At 41.8% G+C, this 25819-nt stretch overlaps 1 protein-coding gene across 1 annotated transcript in view; it reads left to right on the top strand.

Annotated features, from left to right (window-relative positions):
* LOC126278562 (mucin-5AC-like) overlaps positions 1 to 24132 on the top strand; it is a 68224-nt gene extending 44092 nt beyond the window's left edge. Inside the window, exons 5-7 of the mRNA XM_049978756.1 lie at positions 1725 to 3819; positions 16950 to 17153; positions 23747 to 24132. Of these exons, the coding sequence (XP_049834713.1) occupies positions 1725 to 3419 (1695 nt within the window). The 3' untranslated portion in view covers positions 3420 to 3819; positions 16950 to 17153; positions 23747 to 24132. The remainder of the gene's footprint in view (positions 1 to 1724; positions 3820 to 16949; positions 17154 to 23746) is intronic.
* The last annotated feature ends 1687 nt before the right edge of the window (positions 24133 to 25819 follow it).

Below are 25819 nucleotides of genomic sequence, written 5' to 3' on the forward strand. Positions count from 1 at the left end.
TACAAAACTATTTTTTTAATAATAATAATAATAATAATAATAATAATAATAATAATAATAATAATAATAATAATAAGCATTAATAAAAACTATTTTCCGCTCTAAAACACACACAATGTACAATTTTACGACATATCCACAAGGCAAAAACAGAAATGAATGAGGCTCCCTCAGCCTTTAACTCTCACTTAGTAATGTTAAAAAATAAATGTGGCAATTTACCACACTAACACACCAAAGAGAAAAATTTCACACATCACTATTCAAAGAGAACGAACACTTTAAAGCATTTATTTCTCATAATTGCGCGTGGGCCCAAAAGGAGACATAAAATTAAAATAAAATTCTTTCGTAAATAAATAAGACGTGCATAACAGTAACAAACATTAAAATCTAAACCTTGTTTATCCTACGAGTAAGCTTAAAGTAACTTGGGCATATACCAGTAACTCGGAATGCTGATTCACGCTGGGAACTAAGATCAAACTATCGCTCGAAAATCAAAACTGAACAGGGCTACGCGTGAGAAACCCTAATTAAATTTCTTTAACAAAATATAGCTCAAAGAACAAGGGTTTTATCAACTGCAGCCATATGTAACAAAAAGTGGCCACAGTTCTTGCCTCTATTCTGCTCCGTGGCGGAATAGTAAATGCTGGCGGCTCAGTATTCACAAATCAAAGTACTAGAAATAAAAGATGAACCTATTCTGAGAACGGAGACTGACACCCACGAGGGCTGTGGGGAAGGACTAATTCTTCCAATATGGTACGCACACTTTCCACGCGTACCGCTGTCTGTAACATGATGAACTGAATCTGGGTCCACGGTGATTAATCCCCGTCACCATGCAGAAAGGGAGAAAGTGTTGGTTTATGAGCGGCAGATCTTAATACAAACGCACATTCAGCTCACACTTTGAACTAATTTTGGTGGTTGTTTTTCATTGTTCTGCCTCATATTTTGTGCAGATAGTGCCACATAATTGTCGTATAACATACCATAAATTTTGTTAAATTTTATGTGAAATAGGGTTCTTCTAAATTTTATGGTTGTTCTGGGATTTTGGACAGTTTCGAATAAAATAACTCTCTTCGCATTATCTTCTCAATCTAGTAGCTCCTCCTGATTCTCGAAAATAAAAACTCTGGCATTAGGTGGAAATTCTCTCCTGTCGGTCTTTGCAGTTGCAGCAACTAAGAAGAGTTAAAATATCCAAAGGATGATGGAAACTGGTCAGTTCGATCATTTTAATTCAATGGCACAAGCATTATTCCCATCAGGTGATTGAATCTACCAAACTGATACTCCCAACCATAGCTTCCAAACATCAGCTGATAAGCACTAAGATGATACAGGTTTGTGCTACCTCCCTCGCCCATGTTAGAATATCATCGAGCCTTTTCCGTCTGTTGTCCTTGGTCTTCTAACCATATGAAATAGTTCTGTTTGCGAGCAGTGGTGTAAAATCCTAATAACCATTATTTACACTTCACATACAGTATCTGTAGAAAGATTTTGGCTGTTGCAGGAATCATATGTAGCACTAAGTCAGGCTTGTGGTTTTTTATATTATCTATTGCTGTTCTGTTATAGTCTGCAGAGTTCCATAAAAGGTCTTAACTTTTCATGATGTCACAGCCTTTGACTTTTGCATTTACCAGTTACTATCGCACTGTTTGTGTCTAGAAATAAATCTGTAACATAACTATTCGATATTTCAGGATGTGACCACGGATTCTGAAGGCTGTACATTGTTGGATTCTTTCGAAATGGAATCGGAACCGCTGCTTCATCCCACACTTTCAACATACCATGGAGGAAGAACTGCATCGGCTGCTGGTGACTCTGAACCCTTAGGCATCCATTATGATAACGAACCTCTCGACGTACAGTTAACTGCTGGAGTCAGATCCCCAATGCCACAGCAGGAACAATCGGTGCCGATTGCTGGGACTGCAAACCACTCAGAACAGCCTCCCTACCGGACACCACCTGATACGTCCCTACTTACCTTTGAGCCAACATATCCAACTGTTAATCCGTCGGTGTTCGGATTATCAACATCAAGCAGAACCACCGAGTTCGGTAGGACGTCTTTTGCTTACGGACGCCCAGGTGCTCAACACACAACTGGTGTCAGATCGGCGATGACAGTGCCAATAGCTGGCAGTGGGTGCGACTCGGCACTGTCTCCATATTGGATGTACTCCGATTCCTTACCATCTGCCTTTCATCCAACAAGTCATTCGATAAATCCGACAGGGTTTCCGTTACCAACATCAAGCACACATTTTACGGCACCATACTCATATCAATCTTCGTGTCCTCAGACCATTTCTGCAGTGGAATCTGCTAGTGCCGGACCGGTAACGACGGCGCCGGTAAGATCAGTACCTGCAGTTCAAACTGGGTGCAGTGATGCAAATAGCCTCCAGCATGGCCATCTTGATTCTTTGCCTGGCACTACTCCTATAAATCCTTCTGTTAGCACAACACCGGTGGCACCAACTACAGCAAGCACGCAGACCACAGCTCCTAAGTCTTCAGTGGAAATTTCTATGCTGTCTAACCTTTCAGACTTTCAGGCTTCTGCAGCAGCACAATGTGCCTCAAAGGTAGTTGAAAACACAGCTTCGAATGTTACACACAAAGAGCCAGTAACCTCTAAAGTAACTACGAAGGGAAACGTCTCAAGCATTGGGAAAGAAACTGCTCTAATGCGAAGCTCGCCTTTCCAAGAGTCATTTTGGAAAACTCAACGAACAGGCAGCATTGAATTAGTCCAAGACAAACAGTCAAATTTGCTGTTGAGGCAGCAGGTACCACATCCATCAACTGTAACGAATGTAAACAGTTTCATAACACAACCAGGTAAGGTGCAGCCAGTTGATCTCTCAGGGGGTTCCACAGGCAGCCAGCCACCTCATGGTCCAGTACAGCTACAGCTACAGCTACCTCAGTCTTCTGCTTCATCACATGCCATCCAAAGGCAGATGCCACATTCTGGAAATCATCGCATGCCTGCTCCACAAGTCATCACACCCAGACCCACACTAGGTTTCTCTGAAAGATCAATGATGTTACCGCAACTTGCCTCAACACATGGAATTCCAAACTATATTCCTTCTCCTGTCCTTCCTCCACCTGGGTTTGCGAGCACACCATGGGTATCTGTGGCTAACAACGATCGAAGACAATCTCCTGTAACCGTAACACAACCTTACAGTGCTAATCCTGGTGTAATACTAAAGGTGTCAATAATACCCACTGCTGCCACAAGGTGTAACAGCCAGCGTGAAGTGCCAACTGCGATATCACCTTCCACAGTTTCAGCGGATCCTCAGTGTGTGTCACCAACACCAGATCCTACCGTCACAGACTGCGGTTCAGACACAGGGGCTCAGCAAGAAGAATGACAGTTTAGACCCTCAGCGATATCTTGTGGGAGTGACAGACAATATTCACGAGACACACAGTCTCGAAGTGACACCATCCAGTGAAACGCCCAACCTTCATGTTGTTGCTTGTTCATTTCTCTATCACTGGAAAGAGCGTCAGTAATCTGCGGTAGCATAAGATATTTCAACTGGACGAATTCGTAGCTAGCCAACTATATGATGTGGTCACTATTTCCACAGAAGATAAACATTTACATTTGTTGCCACCACCCAGTGTAGAGGTGGTGTCAATTACATACAGCACCAGCAGCAGCAGCAGCAGCAGCATCATCATCAGAGCTCGCCAAAAGCATCATATGATAGCAGCATGGATAACCGCCACTGATTGCTGCCAGATGTATAGACTCCAGAAGTACTGGTAAGTTTCATCAACTTAAAGGTTCACGTTATTCCTTTTGAATTCTTAAATCTAATAATTACCGACATTGACAGATTAGTTTCTCTTGACTGTTACCACAAATGACTTAATTCCTTAGGCCCCTATGAGGGGATAGGGCATCCAGGAGAACTCACCATCCGTCTCTTTGGCCATTTGCCTCAATTTTACCCAGGTCTTGCCAACTCTTTTTGCTTACCTTTCCACTGTCTTCTTCCATGTGCCCCTTGGTCTTCCTCTATTCCTTGATCCCTGGGGATTCCCTTCCAATGCTTTTTCTCGATGGCTCCATTTGGTTTTCTCAAGGTGTGCCCCAACCAGTTCCACTTTCTCTCTCGTATCTGGTCTTCTATAGGTGTCTGGTTTGTTATTCCCCAGAGCTCCTCATTACATGTTTTATTTCTGGCCACCAGATATTCATGATGCGTTGAAGACATCTATTTATGAAGCTTTGTAACTGGGATGTTATCTTTTTATCCATTTTCCAGCTTTCACTGGCGTACAGAAGGACAGCCTTCACATTTGTATTAAAAATGCGGATTTTTGTTTTGTACGTGATATTTCTATTTTTCCATATTGGATACAGTTGTAAGAAGGCAGCATTTGCCTTTTTAATGCGGTTTTTCACGTTATCTCCAGCTCCACCATCTTCCGCCACTATACTATCAAGATACAGGAATGAGGTGACAGTCTCTACCCGCTGTTCACCTATTAACAGTGGCTCCTCGATGTTCCCTGAATTTACTCTCATTTCCTTTGTTTTGCTAGCATTTATCTTGAGGCCAGCAGTCTCTGCTTCTTCCTTCAGCAAGTTTAATTTAGCTTGCATATCAGTCAGCCTTGGACCTAATAAAACTATGTCTGCAAAATCCAAATCCTCCAGACGTTCGTGGATCCCTCACTGGATTCCTCGTCTCCTGCCTGCTGTGACTCTTCTCATAAGAGACTAGAACGAGTAGAAAAAGTGTTGGTGACAAATTGCAACCCTGCCGGACTCCTGTTGTTACTTTCATGGGCTCTGTCATATTTCCCTTGCAGAGTACGCAGCATTTGTAGCCATCATATAGATCTTTTATGATGTTTAAGATCTTCTGTGGTATGCCATACTTTCGCGACACCTGCCAGAGCACTTTGTTTCACGGAATCGAAGGCCTTTTGAAAATCAATGAATGCCAGGTACATGGTTGCTTGGAATTCTTTGCTGTGCTCTAAAATGACCCTAAGAGTGTTAATAAGATCACCACAACTGCGTTGTGCCCTAAAACCGGCCCGTTCTTTACGCAATCGCTTTTCAAGGGATTCTTTAATTATGTTCAAAATAATTCTGTTACCGTAAATAATGTACATGAATTGGACAAAATACGCGTGAATGGACAAAATACGGAAACAATGAGAAAAATGAAGATATTAGGCAATACGGCAGGTTGCGCTGTTGTATTTGACCACAAACGACAACCTTACAGTACCCTCAATACGTCGCAAGTATCAGTCGTGGACAAAACCGTGTTCTGTGTAGTTGCCGTTGTGTTAAAGCGTAACTAAATGAATTCGAACATGGACTATTCATTGGTGCTAGTATGGGAGCTGCTTCTGTAACAAAGATAGCAGAGTGTTTCATGTTTTAAGAGGCATTTTATCGAAGACTTATACTGCATACAGGTGAAGAGGGAAATCAGTCCGCTAAGACCTAACGCAGACAAAAAAGGGTGTTGAATGATCATGTTGGATGGTCATTGAAGAAGATAGTGACGAAAAATAAGGGAAAGACAGCTGCAAGTCACTGTATAACTGAACGTCTCACCCATGAAATCTGTCCAGTACAAAACGCGGATGGAGCTCCATAAGCAGGAATATGCAGGGTGAAGTGGATTTCCGAAACCTTTTTTTAGTGAAACAAATGCCCATAACTTGGGCATCACTTCGTCCCTTTACTTTACCGAAGCATCCCCCAGCTGGGACCAGAGTGTCTTGCAGAAGTGTGTGATTCTCTGGAATCTCAACTGATCTTCTCCATGGTCAGCTTTACTAGGTTTCCATTCTCCTCCAAAAACGTCGTGCAAACAATAGAACAAAAAACTAAATTTTCGTTCTGCTGATTAACAGAAGTTGCTGACACAAGCTATTACAGCATGCAGGAAGTTCGTATACTTCGAGCAAGGTTTATCAGCACTACTTACTAAGCTGATAGATCGATAGTATTCACACCTTCATGACCTACCTTCCTTGGAATTATTACGTTCTTCAAGACGTCTGAGGGTATTTCGTCTCTCACACACGGTGAATCACGTAAAACTCGTACCGCAAATATTGCGAAAACTGATGTGCACTTTTCACAGAATGGATTGGTAGTCAGGGACTCGTATTATTAGCCAAAAAACAGATTGTAATAACTCTTAGTATATTTTTTTTATGTACAAGCATACTTTACATGGGACAATGCCTATTGCCACTATTGAGCCTCTTTCCAATGACGCCATTGATGCGGTGGTTCACCCTGTCAACCGCCATCGTTACTGCCACAGAATCTGCCATTCCCTGTTTTTCTGGGTCCCCTCGGTGGAGGACTTTGCCTTGGTGGTCGCCTGAGATCGCTGAGGCGATTAAAGATCGCCGGTGGGTCCTCCAGCCTCACAAGCAGCATCCCTCATTACAACACCTCATCGCCTTTAAACGGCTCCGTGCGCGGGCCCACCGCATCATTCGCCAACACAAGCAGGAGTGCTGGGAAAGGTATGTCTCCACCATTGGCCTCCATATCTCTCCATCGCAGGTTTGGGCCAGGATTAGGCGCCTCTATGGCTATCGGACACCCGTCAGCGTCCCTGCGCTCTCACTGAACGGAGCAGTTTGTACCGACTCCAACATAATTGCAAACCGCTTAGCAGAGCATTTTGCTCTGAGTTCTGCTTCTGAAAATTACCCACTGGCCTTCCGCTCCCTGAAAGAGCGGTTGGAACGTTGGAGCCTTTCATTTCACACGCGTCGTCCTGAATCCTACAATGTTCCGTTCAGTGAGTAGGAATTCCTAAGTGTCTAGCCGCTTCCCCTGATACTGCTCCCAGGCCAGATCGCATCCACTGTCAGATGCTCAAAGACCTCTCGGCGGACTGCCAGCGACGTCTCCTCGACCTTTACAACCGTATCTGGGTCGAGGATGAGCTCCCATCACAATGACGGGAAAGCATCGTAATCCCCGTTTTGAAACCTGCCAAGAACCCACTGGAGGTGGACAGCTACCGCCCCATTAGCCTCACCAACGTTCTTGGCAAGTTGCCCGAACGCATGATGACCCGGCGGTTGAGTTGGGTACTAGAGTCTCGGGGCCTTCTGCCTCCGTCTCAGGGTGGGTTCCGTAAAGGCCGCTCCACCGCCGATTATCTGGTGAGCCTGGAGTCTGCCATCTGTATGGCCTTTGCCCGCCGTCAGCACCTCGTCGCTGTTTTTTTTGACATGCGGAAGGCACACGATACGACATAGTGACATCACATCCTCTCTGCGCTTCATGGTTGGGGTCTTCGGGGTCCCCTGCTGATTTTCATACGAAATATTCTGTCGCATCGTACCTTCCGCGTGCAAGTTGCGGCCTCCCATAGTCCCCCCCCCCCCCCCACCCCCCCGCGTTCAGGAGAATGGGGTACCGCAGGGATCTGTCTTAAATGTCTGCCTGTTTTTAATTGCAATTAATGTGCTCGCTTTGGCGGTGGGAACGTCTGTCTCATCTTCCTTGTATGCTGACCACTTCTGTCTCTACTACAGCTTCATTGGCATTGTAGCTGCTGAACGTCAGCTGCAGGGTGCTATCCGCATTGGGCTGTAGCGCGTGGCTTCCAATTTTCGGCTGCCAAGACCTGCGTTATGCATTTCTGTCGGCGACGCTCGGTTCACCCTGAGCCACAGCTTTATCTTTACGGAAAACCTCTTGCTGTGGTGGAGACACACTGGTTTTTGGGTGTGGTTTTTTATGCCCTGTTGACTTGGCTCCCTCATATTCGACAGCTTAAACTTGTGTGTTGGCTGCATCTTAATGCTCTGCGTTGCTGGAGCCACACCAGCTGGGGTGCCGACTGATCTACTATCTTACGGCTCTACCGGGCGTTAATCCAGTCCCATCTGGATTATGGGAGCCTGGCTTGTGGTTCAGCAGCCCCTTCTGCTCTGCGGGTGCTGGACCCTATCATTCACAGCGGGATCCGACTTGTCACTGGAACTTTCCGGACTAGCCCTGTGAACAGCATTCTTGTGGAGGCAGGTATCCCTCCACTGCGGTTCCGGTGCCAACGTTTACTGGCCGCTTATGCTGCACACGTTTGTAGCTTGCCTGGGCATCCCAATTATCATCTCCTGTTCCCTGTCAGTCATCCATCTCCCAGAATGTCGGCCCCGGTCGGGTTGTAAGATAGCAGTTCGCATCAGAGAGCTTCTCTCCAGGCTTGGGGTTTTCCTTCATCCACCTCTTTTCCGGGCCCCTGTGCTTACACCCCTGTGGTGTGTGCCCCGCCCATGCCTTCGGCTCGATTTGGCACAGAACCTCAAGGACTCGGTCCCGCCAGAGACCTTCGGCCGCCGCTGCCGCCGCCGCTTTCTTTCCAATCTTGCCACGTATCAGGGCTCTGGCGTTGTCTACACTGACGGTTCGATTGGTTGTGTCGGTTATGAGCTCAGTCTAAGGGACCATTACGAACAACACTCATTGCCGGCTGGCTGCAGCGTTTTCACTGCTGAGCTGTTCGCCATCTCTTGTGCCCTATAGTGTTTCCGCTCCTGCTCAGGTGAGTCCTTCGTTATCTGTAGCGACTCCTTGAGTGCTTTATGAGCTGTCGACCAGTGCTTCCCTCGCTCTCGTCTGGTGATGGCTATCCATGAGTCCCTCCATACTCTTGCACGTTGCGGCCGCTCTGTGATCTTTGTGTGGACCCCTGGTCATGTCGGCATCCCAGGCAATGAACATGTTGACATGCTGGCCAGACAGGCTGTCGGTGCACCAGCTTTATCGATTGGGCTTTTGGAGAGTGACTTCAGGGCAGTTTTGCGGCAGAATGTACTTCGACCTGGGGTGAAGAATGGCACACCCTGCCTTCACCAAACTAACTTCGGGCCATAAAGGAGACTACCGGTGCGTGGTGCTCCTCCTTGCGGGTCTCTCGCAAGGAGTCTGTTGCCCTCTGCCGCCTGCGCATTAGGCACGCACGGATGCCACATAGCCACTTAATGCGCCGTGAGGACCCGCCTCTACGTCGCTGCAGATCCACTTTGACGGTGGTCCACATTTTGTTGGCCTGTCCCCTTTTAGCTGTGCTCAGGCAGACGTTTGCGCTGCCTGACCTTTCAACAGATGACACTGCCATGGCAGGCTCAGTTTTGCGTTTTATTGGGGCAGGGGGCTTTTACCACTTAATCTGAGTGTTTGTCATTTTTTTTGTTTTTTTGTTTTGAGTCTGGCCTTTGGTCTAAGATTTTAGACTGCGTTATTTTTTTTAGTGCGTTTCTAGGTGGTTGGCTTTTCCTTTTTTCTCTCTTTGGTTGGCCAACCACTGTAATTCCTTTTGTCTGGTCTCTGTCTGTCTGTCTGTCTGTCTGTCTGTCTGTCTGTCTGTCTGTCTGTCTTGTCCTGTGTCATCTGTTGTCTCCATTGTTCGTTTTTATTCTGTGTGGGTGTTTGAAGTTTTGGTAAAAGGGACCGATGACTGTAGCAGTCTGGTCCAACCAATGCCTATTGACATTAACAAACTAAAAATAGTGTAAATTAGAATGTCAATGGAGTTTGTTGCAGTATTTAAGTGTGCGTCATTTATGAGATAACATTTTGAAAAGTTTTCATACTAAGCTCTTGTACATCACCTGTGCTAGCACACAATAAAGAACACCACAAGTGAATACATTAGTTATGTCGATCCCAACTAGTAATGAGACAACTGACCATCACAGGTGGTGTTCAAATGATCACCAACAGTGGTAATACATGCTTCTGGTGTGGTATGGAATGACTGTTGCAAATGTGCTAGCATTTCAGCGAAGATGTCCAAGCAGGCTGCATATCATCAGGTGTAGTTATGTCTTTGCAGACAGTGTCTCTCAGCATTTCCCACCAAAAAATCTATAGGTGTCAAATCCTGGGAACAGGCCAACCGAGTTAAGTCCTCTATGTCCAATCCAACGATTGTAAACAGTTCATGAAGACATGCTGTAGTTCTTCATGCACTACGCACTAGACAGCCATCATGTTGGTACCGCAGTTTTCTCCTAGTAGGCAGTTGAATGTCTTCTAGCATCCATGGCAGATTGTCTGTTAGGAGGCTCTGGTACTTACGCATGTTCAGTGTCCCATCTATGAAACACAGATCCATGAAATAATGGTTCACTATCACACACCACTTGTTTACACTCCATGGATGCTGATATTCCACTAGACAAAGCCAACAGGTATCAACAGACCAATAGTGCATGTTATGGTGGTTTACCTGGCAATGATTGGTAAATGTGACTTCGTCACTAAACAAGATACATTTGGAGTACCCTGCCTTAATGCTTATGTACGGAAGTTGTCATGATTCTCATAATTGTTTCTGCGCCACTCATGAGAGAGAGAGAGAGAGAGAGAGAGAGAGAGAGAGAGAGAGAGAGAGAGAGAGAGAGAGAGAGAGAGAGAGATGTGATAGGGATGGAACCTTTATCGTGCAGAATGTGTAGGACACTTGCATATCTCGTCACTTCCCCATGCAACTGCACTGGACCTAATAGTAGTTAGGAAGAAGCGACCAGCTTATCATGCCCTTGCTATAGTTCATCATAACATAATAATCTGTGCAGGTTATCAGGTAATAGAAAAAATCAGTACAGATGCAGCTCAAAGTGCTGTCCCACATTGAGGATTGTTTACTGAGCAAAAAAAGTTTCAGGACCACTGAATCAGAACATCAAAACCAATAAAAAGGACTTACAGTATTTGTATGGTGCAGAAAATAAAAATTGATTCCAAATAATGAAGTGTAAAATCATCTACAGGTGTACTGAAAGGTAAACTGCAGTAACATGATAAATCACATGAATCTAAAAGGCTGTCAATTCAACTAAGTACATAGGAACTACAATTATGAAGAACTTAGATTATAACAGTCACATAGATATTGTTGTGGGAAAAGCATAAGAAAGTTGGTGTTATTGGAAAAATGCTTAGAAGATGCAAAGGGGCTATTAAAACATAAAGTAGAGTGCCTACACTACACTTACCCATTTTCTGCTGCTGTGTGGTATGGGATCCTTACCACATAGGATGGACAGAGGACAAAGTCCAAAGAAGGGCAGCTTGTTTTGTATTATCATGAAGTAGGGGAGAGTTTATGGGTATGGAAATGGAGCTGGGGAGGGGGGTGGGGGCGGGCGCAGAACGGAGTGTGGCGCATGGCGTGATTATCTAAATAAAGGCATTTTTTGTTGCTGCAAGATGCTTCCTTGCTATACCTCTTTGGAATGAGATAATATTTTATTGACACCAAAGTAAGTAGGAATAAATTATATCCATAATAAAATAAGAGAAATCAGGGATCATATGGAAAGTGTTCATTTTTCCAACATGCCATTAGATTGTGGAAGAATAGAGAAATAGTGTGAAAGTGGCTCAATAAACAAAGTGCCAGGTATTTAAGTGTAAATTTGAGTGGTCATGTAGATGTAGAAGCACTTAAACTACAAGGTGATCAGCATGCTGAAGGAATGAACATGAGTGGACTAGTGTACATGGAAGTCGGAGGGTGCTGCTTATCCAGCCACATAATGTGGAGGTTACATAGAATTCCAGATGTGGGTCTTCATGCTCCTGCTGAATCAAGTGGTCCAAGAATGAAATTAATCCTAACATAATAGTTAAAAGTATTGATAATACAGAAGTGAGTTTTGGGAAGTGTTCTCATTTACCACCAAAGCATCCAGATGAAATACTTAGGTGGTATAAACTGAAGATACTACAAAACACAACCAATTGGAAGAGGACATAGTTCAAAGAAGCTGTGATCTGACAGGGAAAGAAATTATGGGACTGTGGTATCCGGTTATGTGGATACAACAGAAGAGCACCACAAGATTTTCATTAAGTGGCAATGTGCAATGATAAATGGCACATTGGGACAAGAGGTTTCAGGATAAAACAGGTCACAGTGTAATTAAACTCCTGACATTATGTACCAATTCATTGAGTGCTTCAGAAAATAGCTTGATTTCTACTCTCTAAGATCATAGACCTTGCAGCCTGGTCTGTAAGTTGTTTCCTTGTATTACTGAGGCTGCTGGAACTGTGTTTGGCAGCTAAGTTGTTTGACTCTTGGTAGTCTAGAAGAGTGACTGCACAAGATGTCACTCTGATTCTAATAACTGATTGTTAAAATATGGGTAGCGGGTTGCACTAAGTGACACAGACAAATTTAATATTTTGCATGATCAACAGAATTTGGTAATAAATCTTGGTTTATTGCACAGAGTGCATGTGTATAAAACTGAATTGTACTCACCATTGTCAGAGTTTCTCTTGGGCCTCATCAGACTTGAGCAGACTGTTTGTTCTGGCATAACATCAAACAATAGTATGTCAGTGTGGAATGTAACCACAGAGAAGGCTGTAAGAAGAAGTTAGTCAATAGTATGCTGACTAGGACCGAAGTACAACAGGAGCGGCCTCCATTGGAAGAGAATATAAGTGGCACTAAAGCTAGCCTTGAGTGCACTAGAAGAGAGGCAATAGAAGACAAGCAATCATCCTAACTGTTCAGCTGAGACTTGTCCTTCATATTAATTACTTGGATGTGAATTGTATATAGCAAAGGACACTGACTATTTGCATGTCACCAGTTGCTTGTGAGATGTCATTGCAAAAATGCAAGTTAAGTATTGTCAATTCAACTACTTCAGTAAACTCCATTAATGATTTGCTTGTATGTTGTCCACCTATCCAAGAAAGCAGCTTCCTATGTGCTCAATATTACATGAGTGGGCAGGATCCCTCACTGCTGCTATGCAAAATCTATGAGGGAAAAGCTATATGCTTGTAGTTTCTACCTATGTTCAGGAAAGTCAGTCTTTCTATTAATTTTTCCTAAGTGAATGATATTTCCCCTTTTCTCATACCTTATTCAAATATCTGCAGTTTGCCAAGCCCATCTGTAGACACTCAAATTTTCAGGTTTGTTGTTAATAGCAGGTATTGTCATTCTCTGAATGGGCACTTTTTCATTGCTGGAATGTTTTTACTGCCAGCTGGAGGGTAAAATAATTGAGGTGAGCTAACACTCAGGAATGCAACTGGAAAACATCCTGCATTAAAAGGAACTTGCAAGTTTTTGTAGTTCCTTGCCATTTTTAGACCATAAATTCTCATAACCTTGTACCCCTTGAAAGCTTAAAAATATGGAAATACATGTAAAAAATAAACATTATTAGTGAAAATTTTCAAGATAGACACAAATTATAGCTGTAATTATTACATTAAACATTTAACATTTTGTTGTTCTTAATTATTAAATTGCAACAGCATTTCAAATTTTTAAATTTGGTCAGTAATTCCACTGAAGAGCCAAAGAAACTGGTCTTAAATCACACAGGGCCCCAGCGAGCATACAGAAGTGCTGCAATGTGATGTGGTATGGACTCAGCTAATGTATAAAGTAGTACTGGAGGGAAATGACACCATCAATCCTGCAGAGCTGACCAAAACTAAGTAACAGAAAGTGTGTGGAGATCTATTCTGAACAGCACATTACAAGGCATCCCAGATACGTTCAAGTGGAAGTGTTTAAACTCAGAAGTGTGTTACTGGAGCCACTCTATAACAATTCTGGATGTCTTATAATATAATAAAATAATGGAATAGATGATAATAAAATGTTGAAATGTGTGGCTTTCTAAAATGTATTGAATCACTGAGATTAATTTTTCAGCAGGAATGACAAGTACAATAAGCTGAGCTATGTCTGGAAATAAGTTCATATTATTTTGCAGGGCAAAGTAGTTTCTTTCTCCGCTGTAGATTTGTGCTTACCATTATTTATAATGCTACGTTTGGACACCGTGTTCACCTTTGAAGTCTAGACCGTGTTCCCATTAAGCTTATCGGATCTTCGTAATTTTCCAAAGTACACAGGTGGGCTTCAGTTCTTGTAATTATTGTACTATTTGAAATAACAACTCGCACGACCTTTCTGTTAATAAAACAATACTGTATTTTTCTAAATGGTGCACATATGAAATACATACTCCTCGCTTATTCATAGTGATCCCAAAATGGCGGTTCGCAATTACTCGCTAAAAATGGCGTGCTTCTCACTCGTTCACTAGCTGAGTGCGAATCCTTCCTTCCTCCTACTGGTACCAGAAAAAAATCCTCTGTTTCTTAACAACTGAAAGTCAAAATACATGACGGTAGGCATTGGCTCTATGATGGGCTACCGCTTCATCTTCTCTCTTTGCCCTTAAAGAAGAAGAAAACATAAAGGAAATGCAAAAGGTTTATCACAATCTGGGACACTCCATTCTCCTGCTGGAATTGCCAAAGTCTGTCAGATTGCACATCAGGCAGGATGATTACATATGTGTCACCTGTCAGTCATATCTAGACATACCTGGGGTCCCTTACCGCTCCAACTGTACATGCCCTACACCATTACAGTGTCTCCACCTACTTAAACAGTCCCCTGCTGACATGCAGGGTCTATGCAGTCATGAGGTTTTCTCCATACCTGTACACATCCTTCTCCTTGATATAATCTGAAACAAGATTCATCTGATCAGGCAACATGTTTCCAGTAATCAGGAGTCCGATGTTGGCATTGATGGGCCCAGGCAAGGCTTAAAACTTCATGTCATGCTGTCATCAAGGTTACACAAGTGGGCCCTTAGCTCTGAAAGCTCATATCAATGATGTTTCGTTGAATGGCGTGCATGATGCCGACACTTATTGTGGTCTAGTATTGAAATCTGGAGGAGGAATGCACTTCTGTCACATTGAACAATTGTCTTCAATCATTGTCAGTCCCATGCTTCCAGGATCTTTTTCTGGCTACAGCAATGTCAAATATTTGATGTTTTACCAGATTCCTGATACTCGTGATTCACTCGTGAAATGGTAATATGAGAAAATCTCCACTTCATCGCTACCTCAGAGATGCTGTAGCTCATTCACTGACTAGAACACCACATTAAAACTCACTTAAATCTTGATGACCTGCCACTGTAAAGACAGTAATGGATGTAGCAACTGTCCTGACACCTGTTGTCTTGTATAAGTATTGCCCACCACAACTCTGTATTCTGCCTGTTTACATATCTCTGTATTTTAATATTCATGTCTAGAACCGGTTTTTTGGCGCTTCAGTGAATGTGAAATATCAAAAAACAAATTTTTTGTTGCTCCTGGAAACTGTTAGAGGCAAACTGTATATGGAGTATGTAACCATTTTAGCTGTTTGTAAATAGGAGGGATGTTATTACAAGAAGGGACAGGGTAAAGGGGTGTTCACTACAATATCCAGGTAAAGCTACTGAAAAGAGTTGTGGAAGGTAACAGTAGGGGTAAACCATGACTAGGATATAGCAAACAGATTGAACAGGGTGTTTGGTGTAGCAGCTAGAGATGAAAAGATCAGTACAAGGTAGGAGTAGACAGGAGACATCAAACCAGTGGAAATAGTATAAAAAATATATATATTTCAGGAGTGGTAAAGTGTCCCACCCTTGATGTACTTTGATACCTGTGGTGATATGGCTGGTATTGGTGTTGTAGGAAAGCAACTATTCATCATAGGGATTCAAATACACAAATCCAAGAGACTAACAGTAGATGGTACAGTTGCATACATGGGGATCCAAACTTGGTACAAAATGCAAATACACTTGCAACTGGTCATTGCCCATTGCAAAGCTTGCAACCAATTCTGTAATGTAACAAATGGTTTTTGGTTTTTTTGACCATGCCATCTGCCTTCAATAGTTGAAATCAGTCACATCTTCAAGTATAAAGAAGTTTTCACCCAGAAGGATTGAAGGTGAAATGACTACATAAATCTTAGGTGACATTAAGATAATGTCATACATCATAGTGGAGAGTTTCACCAACGTAAAAAAGACAGTAAAATAAAAGAATCTTTGGCTCATACACAATAGTACGAGCAATCTTCTGCATACCATCTGAGACTGGAGGAGGAAGGGGTTAAAGTGATACTGATGTACTGTGTACCCTCCAACACACACTGCATTGTGGAGTGTGAAATATAGCTAGGAGTTTCATGAAGCATTTGCCTCTGAGAAGGTTATTTCTCTGAGTACACTGTGTATTGTGTAAAACAGAAGTTATATAGGGTGAGCATAAAATCTTTTCCTGATAAGAAAAATATTTTCTAAGGAATTAAGCTAGATACATTTGCGTGGTTTATTGCAAAAAGTAGCTTAACTCTTACAGCTTTTCTCGATACTTCATGTGCTGTGACAGCCTCTGGTTTCTCTTTCTTGTTGGAACCATGGGTAATGTGTTAACCAGGTGGTGCACTGCCAGGTATAAAATCCATTGTGGCCACCATGTTCACAAGGAATAAACTCTGTAGAAATTTTTTGTGGGGCTACATCTAGGATAAGCAGTTCAGTGGACCAGTTACTGATGTACAAACTCTAATGGAATGTGAACAACTTGCTGCAGCAGTGTCATTTGAGAAATGTTTGCAAAGAGAGGAAGAGACCTTTCACAACAGGCAGCACACCTGTATCTAGAATGGCTGCTGAGAATTATTCCGGGTTGCATGGTCATGGTCGATGGATATCTTCTATCCCTGATGTTTTGTCCAAAGCTACATTTGACATCTTCAGAGGTGCTCCTGGTTGTGCTGAGTCTTGCCTACTGCACAACCAGGAGCACCTCTGAAGATGTCCAATGTAGCTTTGGTTGAAATGTCATGGATATAAGATTTCCATGGACCACGGCTAAATAACCCCGGAGAATTCTCAGCAACTGAAACGTCCAGTTCAAAGCCTTCATTGTATGTATCTAGAATAGTTCTGCAAAAATAAATTTTAGTTATTGTTGTTTATTTAGGTTTTAACTTATTCCACCTTTTTTGATGTGTAGTGTGCCTTTGCAGGACCAGTTTCAGAACTTGCACACAACATATAGATTTGAGCAAGAGCAGTTGCATGATGCTGTTCCTTGGAAAGCATTAAGGGGGATGAACCTGCCTAAAGTTTTCATGAAGTCTACAGAAGTGGGATCGGGCAAGACAAATCATTTGGCAATTACCTTATTTTGCATGATGACAAAGGATTTTCTAACCTGCTCACATTTAAAGGTAAAATATTTTCTCTTCTTCTGGAACATTTTTTTAATGATTGCTACACAGACATTCACATTTCCTTACCTAATTAAACACTGGAGACTTTGTACAACCACAATGGGCACAGGCACATTTTACTACTGATGTGATGATATATAACTAAAAAATATGATATAAAATGGATAATTTGAGCCTAGCATCGCCCCCAAGTTTATCTGGATCAAATTTTTTGTATTTTTCCTCTGGTGTTATCTAAAATAAAATTTATATCACTCACACTAATGTACTTGAAGAATTGGAGCACCAAATCATACAGTCTTGCAAGCCTTAACAGGGTGCTTAAATGGTTTGCTAACTCACTGCAGAGATGATTGTAGTATTGCCCCTAAATGGAAGTGTGTAAGGTAGAAAACCATCAGGAGTGGTAAGAGAATATGGTAAATTACAATTCAATGTAGTGAAACAGTATTGTATTTCTTACATACTTGCGTAGGCTTCCATGGAAAGTCAGTCAACATAAAAGTTTTCTAGTTATAGTACTGCTTCATAATGTATAAAACTACTGGTGCTGGAGAAAAACTATGTTTCAGCCACAGTTGCAGTGGCCTTCCTCTGGGTCTATTGGCACATTATAGCTATGCTGTGTTCCTTATATTTTGTTGTTACCATTCACTACACATGCCATTATGCCATAACTTAAAAAAAAAAGATATTCATTTCATTGGTCACTTAAGGAAGGAGAGGGGACTTTATTTTAATAGGATAATATGGTGGAGGGAGAACATAACCTTCGTTGTCTATTGGCTCATGTGTTATGTGCCAAGATCCGTGGCCACCATTGCATGAGAAGTTGGCTGTTGTTTACCAAATGCTGGACATGGACCATGCAGTGGCAGTTACTCACCGGAAGTGCTCGTGCCTCTTGTTGACAGTGTAGTGTGTTGGGCTCTGGTTCTTGGCAGCCAAGATTGGATAAGCTTGAGTCCATCTTCTTCTATTGATGTTGTTAGAGTGTTTAAGTATTTCGATGGCCTCTCTGATATTGCATTTCGTCATAACCGGCTGCTTGGCCAACACACAGGCTTCGCTGGATTTTCTTTCTTTCCTGCAGTCTCGCTGATGATCTGCCGCTGCAGAGTTATTTTGTTGCCCTAGACAAATATAGCTCTCATGTTCTGGAATATGCAATGCTATTGGCCTGCCAGTCTTGCAGATGTATGCCTCTCCACATTCGCATTCCAACTTGTACTCACCTGCAGTGTGTAATGCATCCACCTTGCCTTGTCCTTCATGGAGCCTAGCATGTCCTGAATCCTGTGACCACTATAAAAGACAGGCTGCTCCCCAACCCAGTGAAGGTGTTTACCTATTTGGTCAGTAACTTTTTTCACCTAATGTAAGTGCACTGTAGGCTGCAGTTTGTCTATTTTTTGCTTATCTTTCTTACTTGTGTTCATTGATAAGACTGTGTGGATTGACATATGGCTGTAGCCATTAGATAGAAATGTTGTGCATAGACTTTTAAGCTCAGGTGTGTTTCAAGCATCACTTAGGTGCTGCACATGGATTGCCAAACAACGGATGGCAGAGTTCTGCACTGGGTGTTGGTAGGATTTCGTGTGTAGGGTTGCAATGTACTCTGTGCCCCAGTGTGCCCTCTGTTATCACGTATACTTCTAGATGTAGAAATGGAATTGCACCATTCTTCTTTACTTACAGCATGAACTCTATCTTCCCATGCAATTTGTTCAAATATTCATGAAACGTGAGTAGCTCCACTTAACTATGAGGTCACATAGCGAATGTGTTGTCCACATATCTGAACCAACAACATGGACATAAGGGAGTTGAACCAAGGGCCATTGCTTCAAAGTCTTCCACGAATGTCAGCTGCCAGCAGAGATAGGGGAGAACCCATTGTTATGCTGTCTGTCTGTTCGTAGTACTTTCCTTGCCATTTTAAGTACATTGAAGTCAGTCATAACTCACAGGTCGCATATGGCTGGTGGGACATGCTGCTGAAGGATGTAGATAGTTTCATCTACTGGCACAATCATAAATAGTGACTTCATGTCAAAGCTGAGCATAATGTCTGTAGGTGAAATTGATTCTCCCTTTAGGCATTCTATAAAGTCCATCGAGTTCTTCACATAAGAGTCCATCTTGCCAACTAGACGTCCTAATTTGCAGGCTAGATACTTTGCCAGAGTGCAAGTAGGCAAATTGATCTCATTCACTATTGGCCTCAAAGGATAACTTTCCTTATGTATCTTTGGAACACTGTAAATTCTAGGATGGACTGGTACTCTGGGAATAAGACCCTCCGCTGTGCCAGTGTCAATTCACAAGTCCTTAATTGAGGCCTGTCTTTTGAATTATCTTCACCTTAGGGTCCATCCTTAGTTCTTCGTATATGGGATCATTTAATAATTCTTTCATCTTGTCTTCATACTGCATGCTGTTTAAGATGACAGTAGCATTGCCTTTACTGCTTCAATGTCACAATTTAGTCATTCTTATTCAGTTCCTTTATAGCTGCTCTTTCTTCTCGGCTAAGGTTGTGTTTTGGTGGCTTGGTAAATAACAGAACTTCAACAGTTTCCCACCTAATTTTCTGAGCTTCTACTGCAGATATGTGCCAGAGTGCTGTTTGCATGGATTCAATAATTACTTCCATGGAAATTCACTCGGGTGTGACAGCAAAGTTTAGTCCTTTAGCTAGTGCTTCTGTGGCTGAGTTTCCAATAAGATGAAAGGCTAACCACTGTTTGAGATGCACCCAGATGAAGCATAGTGTTCTCTCATCTTTGCTAGCTGTTCAAATTTCTTCTTCTGGTGAATGGTGGTAGCAGCAACTGTTAGTTGTTGAAGTCAAGTTCTCTTCACACCTGCTGAATATGCTCCTTTGGAAGTGATTTGCTGGCTTGCCTGTAGATGCTTCTTGATTTGTGAGCATTGATGTTAAATCTAAACTGAAGAAATTTAGGTACAATGTCATGATCCCGATACCTCTTCAAGTAGATAACACTGTTGAGAAGTTTCCCCTTTATTCTTCCTAAATATTTCCAGTTTGTGGATGTTGCTGTGTGTTTCCTGCCCATACAGATTTCTAATATAATTCCAGCCAGTGGCTGCAGCCATAAGTCAATCCACACAGCCTTGTCAACGAGCACAAGTAAGAAAAATAAGCAAGAAATAGACAAACTGCAGCCAGCAGTGTGCTTACCTTATGTGAAAAATGTTACTGACCAAATAGGTAAACACCTTTTCCACATTGGGGTGCAGCCTATCTTCTATAGAGGTCGCAGGATCCAGGATGTGCTAGGCTCCACTAAGGACAAGGTGGATACATTACGCACTGCAGGTGTGTAAAAGTTGGAGTGCAATTGTGGAGAGGCATATGTTGGTAGGACTGGCAGGCTAATGGCAATGCGCATTCAGGAACATGAGTGCTATATTTGTCTAGGGAAACACAATAATTCTGCAGTGGCAGAACATCAGCAAGACTGTGGAAAAGAAATAAAATTCAGTGAAGCCTTTGTGTTGTCCAAGCAGCCATTATGATGAAAGAAAAAATCAGAGTGGCTATTGAAGTACTTAAACACCCTAATAACATCAATAGAGAAGATAGGCTTCAGTCTATCTCATCTTGTCTGCCAAGATCCAGAGCCCAACACACTGCACTGTCTACAAGAGGCATGAGCACTTCCGGTGAGTAACTGCCTCTGTGCAGCCAATGTCCAGCATTTGGTAAGCAGCAGCCAACTTCTCATTCAACAGTTTCCACCAAGTTATGACATAATGGCATGTGCAGTGAATGGTAACAACAAAATGTAAGGGACACTGCATAACTAGAATGCGCCAGTAGACCCAGAAGAAGGGGCCGAAGCATTGGTTTTTCTCCAGCAGCAACAGCAGTAGTCTTATACATTATGAAGTGGCACAATACCCGGAAAACTTTTATGTTGATTGTATTTCTTGTTGATGTAGGCATTTAATGAAATTTGAGCCCAGTTAGATGGCATCTCAATTTAAAAGTTAACATTTCAATACTTTAATGAACTGGGATGTTGTCTGATGATTATTTCACTTACGGCTCATAACCATGCATCTGCAGTTATTGTGGAAATCACTAGCTTGTGGACCCACAAATACTGGAATGTTTTTTCTGCTCTCAAGAGCCTTCTACAAGATTAAACTTACTCATCAATTTGCTGTATCCTATCAAAGGACTTTTCAAAGAACACACAGATGTTCCAACAAAGTTTATTAGATTTTCCTCACTTTTAACAGTTGTTGTGCTGTGCATATTATATCATAAGGTATTTCTATGCTTATGGGAATGGCTATTACTGCAAAGTATTTCTTGCATTGAATAGTACTGTATATAAATAAATTGAAGAAAAAATGATACTTGCTGTGGGAATTGCTGAAATTGAAAGGTAAATATGCCCATGCAAATCTGCTTAATGAAATTTTAAAATTAGAGCCTGATGACTACATCAGTTACTACTTTTTATTATTTTATTGCAGTCTCACATGTATTTTGTCCATAAATGTTCATGTTCTTCTTAATGTCCTTCTGCATAAAATATGGCTCAGTAAGATGAAACACCTTTACCATTTTTGGGATTTCCAGTGCTCTTTGCTTTTATTCATGCACTCTTCTGATCACAGTTTCCACAATTGAAACACTCTCACTAAACATGTGTGGTGAAAAATCACCAAAAACTGTCTAACATCTTGTCAAATCAGCTAGCAATCAATAATTCTCTAACAAGTCATACAGTTTAATGATGTAAATAAAATAGAAAGGAACTTCCACATTGGAAAAATATATTAAAAACAAATATTCCAAGACTTACCAAGCGGGAAAGTGCCGGTAGACAGGCACAATAAAATCACACACACACACACACACACACACAAAATTTCAAGCTTTCGCAACTGGCAGTTGCTTTGTCAGGAAAGAGGGAAGGAGAAGGAAAGATGAAAGGATGTGGGTTTTAAGGGAGAGGGTAAGGAGTCATTCCAATCCCGGGAGTGGAAAGACTTACCTTAGGGGGAAAAAAGGATACACACACACACACACACACACACACACACACACACACACACACACACACACACACACACACACACACACACACACACACACAAATCTATCCATCCATATATATACAGACACAAGCAGACATACTTAAAGGCAAAGAGGGGGGCAGTGATGTCAGTCGAGGTAGAAGTGCAGAGGCAAAGATGATGTTGAATGACAGGTGAGGTACGAGTGGCGGAAACTCGAAATTATCGGAGATTGAGGCCTGGTGGATAACGAGAAGACAGGATATATTGAAGGCCTCTCTTTTCGTTATCCACCAGGCCTCAATCTCCGCTAATTTCAAGTTGCCCCCTACAGTGCTTTATGCCAACTATGCCCAGCAGCTGATCATTCAGAGCATTCAATCAGCCTCTAAGTTTATGCTCCTCTTCTGGGTTTTATGTCTGCTGCACCCAGTGGCTCAGTATTCAGAGTTTACTCCACCTCACCAGTGTGTTCATCCAGTATCAGTTCCAGCACTGACCCAGACACAAGGCAGGATTTTGATGAGTTTGCTAATGAGTTAGCATTAGTCGGCATCCATTCTCACCAGTGACACTTACGGTCAATCACTTAATAAATTTAGTCAATAATCTTAACATTCAAGGCAAACTATCAGGAACCTTAGTAAGAGACACATTTTATTTGCTAGGAGTATTGGTTCTTACTTTCCACTGTTCAATTATTGTATTAACTCACAAAAGAACTCTAAAGTGTTTCTTCAGTTATTAATGATAAATATCTTGTTCTTTGCCTACTGGGGAGCCTATTATTTTCGGTATGCTCCTGTGCCAACCATATGATATGCAACATTATCTCTGTCCAGTTTGTTTCTTCTAGCCTCCTCCTCCTCCTCCTCCTCCTCCATAGTGCTGCTTCCAGTGCCACGTTAACCATTTCTGATTGTTGCAACAGATTACCATTAGCTTGTGTTGATTCTGGTTAGTGTCATCCACAGACTTCTATGTTCAACTATTATTTTTAGTACCTGCTTCATGTAATTTTTAACATTCGTCATTAGCCTCAGATTTCATACCTTCCAGTTCCTTTTAAGGAGTTTTGATCATGGAATAACTTCCATAGTACTAAAAACCAGTCAAAGGACAAACATTATAGGGGAAGAAAGAAATGAGAGTATGTCCAACAAAAATTGTGTATGTTGGGTACATATGCTACTGAGATAATGAGGTAGGCACAGAAGGGAAATTTAGATATGGGCCATGTCAAACCAGTTGGAAAGTTGGAAGACTTGTCATAAAATCGGAACTAAAAGAAATTTTGCCTTGCAGAATTAAGTATAGACTATTTTTTCTCTCTTATTAAAACTGTGAAGCCCATTTTACATATTTGCTTTCAAGAATCATTTCCTCGGAACTTCCATTTAAATAGCTGGTATTTGCCCATTTCATTGATATTGATTGGTAACTGTTACATGAGCAGTTTAATCTTCAAATTCTGTGAATTCTCTTCAGTCTGCTACACTGAACTGCACTAACAGTAACTTACCTTACAGGTTTAATGAGGAAAGAGGCTGCTTTGAAGAGTCTGATGGTATGACGGTCCATTTTCATTTTAAAAATGTGGATATATTAGTAACAATGGGTTGAATGCAGAAAGAAATGGCATGCCCACCTCTCTTCTAATGGTAAAGGTAATAGAAAATTAAGCCATATCAAAATACTGAGAAATGCTATGTACAACAATGTAGAAACTGTGTTCAAAGCTTTACTTCAGGCTTGGAATACATGCTGCATGTCATAAATTCATAAATTAAGGGAAAAAAGAAAAGTTATAAAAAGATGGAGAATTTTGGAACAGATAAATAAAGTTGCTAATGTAAAAAGGTGAATGACAGATACATTGTGGATGGTTGTAATATGAGGGTAATCCCAATAGTAAGGTCTCCTATTTTTTTATAAGTACAGAACTGTGTGGCAGTTGATCATTGTTATGTAGGGTGCTTCATGCACTGTGTGTAAACATGGACACATTGTGCTGAGATGGTCAGTCTTGGTTTGGCAGCCATCAAGAAGGGAGCTCCCATTGGATGTTAAAGCCAAGTACGAATTGAGCAGTTACTTGGTTTTTGAACGCAAAGTGCACAGTGCCAATTGAAATCCATTGATAATTGATGGAAGAGTATGGTGTGTTGTGCATGGATGTCAAAAATGTTCGTAAGGGGTGTAGAGAGTTTGCAGTTGGTCAGACCAAAATTCATGATGAACAAAGGAACGGGAGACAGTCAACTTCTAAGGAGACAGTATTGAAGGTTGAGCAAAGCATGCATGAAGATCGGTGGATCACCCTTTATGATCTATGCATGTTGGTTCCTGAGGCTTCCCCAAGCACTGCTCACATAATTTTAATGGAAACATTGAACTGCCGGAAGGTGTGTGCAAGATGGGTGCCACGCATGCTGACTGAGAACCACACGCAGCAACGAGTTGATGCTTCACATGCATTTATTCACCACCTTGCAGCTGAACAGGACAACTTTCTGGACTCAGTTGTCATGGGTAATGAAACCTGGGCATAACACTTTACACCTGAAACCAAGCAACAATCCTGCCAGTTGATAACTTTCTGAACAGCATTGTGGCGAACTGGTATGACAGGGGCATACAAAAACTGCCACAGCGTCTACAAAAATGCATCAACAGAAATGGTGATTATGTTGAAAAATAGCTAAATGTTCAAGCTGTAAACTGATCTAAACCATTGTCGAAATAAACAGGTCTATGAACGTATAAAAAAAATGAGACCTTACTTCTGGGATTACCCTCATACTATTTGTCTGTCCTGTACCACAATTAAAAAAAAAAAATCAGTGTTGGAAACATAAGATAAATTTGATTAGGGAATGTAATAAAGTTATTGATAATAAAAACACATTTATCACCTAAAGCAGTTCTGTGCTATCTTTAAGATCAAAGACAGATGCATATTACAATAAGTAAATTTCCGTCTCTTTCTGTGGATATGTAATGTAATGGTGATCTGGCTCAGTCATAGGTGAAGCATGTGGTAGACATTAATCTATTAGGAGAATACTGGGGACATGCAATCAGTACACAAAGGAGTTTCCTTCAAAATGACCAGGACCATTCCTAGATTATTGCTCAAATATGAAGGGACCAATAACAAACTGGATTAACATTGGCACAGTCAGTGGCAGCCTGAATGGTCACAGGTTTTTTATCTGTGGGAGACTAAGATGCTGAATAAATTGATCTGGTGTGAACTTAAATATAGGTATAAGCTATCCTGAGAGAGCCTACCAAAACAACTAAACACCCAGCTTTAAATGGTCACTAGGAATGTGTTACATCCCTGTGGGGATCACGAGGACAAAATTAGATGAAATAATACATGCAAGGAGGCATTCAGTCATTCTTCCAGTGCTCTGTGCATAAATGGAATGGGGCAAAAACAGTAGTAACTGATAAGGTAGGATGTGCACTTAGCAATGCACTTCTGATGTTTGCAGAATAGAGATGTGGAAGTAGAGAAACGGGATGTTTCCTGTGAAAAATCAAAATCTACTCATTTATGTTACACTTACATTACCATCCATTTGACACATCTC

Source organism: Schistocerca gregaria, chromosome 6, assembly GCF_023897955.1.
Source record: "Schistocerca gregaria isolate iqSchGreg1 chromosome 6, iqSchGreg1.2, whole genome shotgun sequence".
Lineage (NCBI taxonomy): Eukaryota > Metazoa > Arthropoda > Insecta > Orthoptera > Acrididae > Schistocerca > Schistocerca gregaria.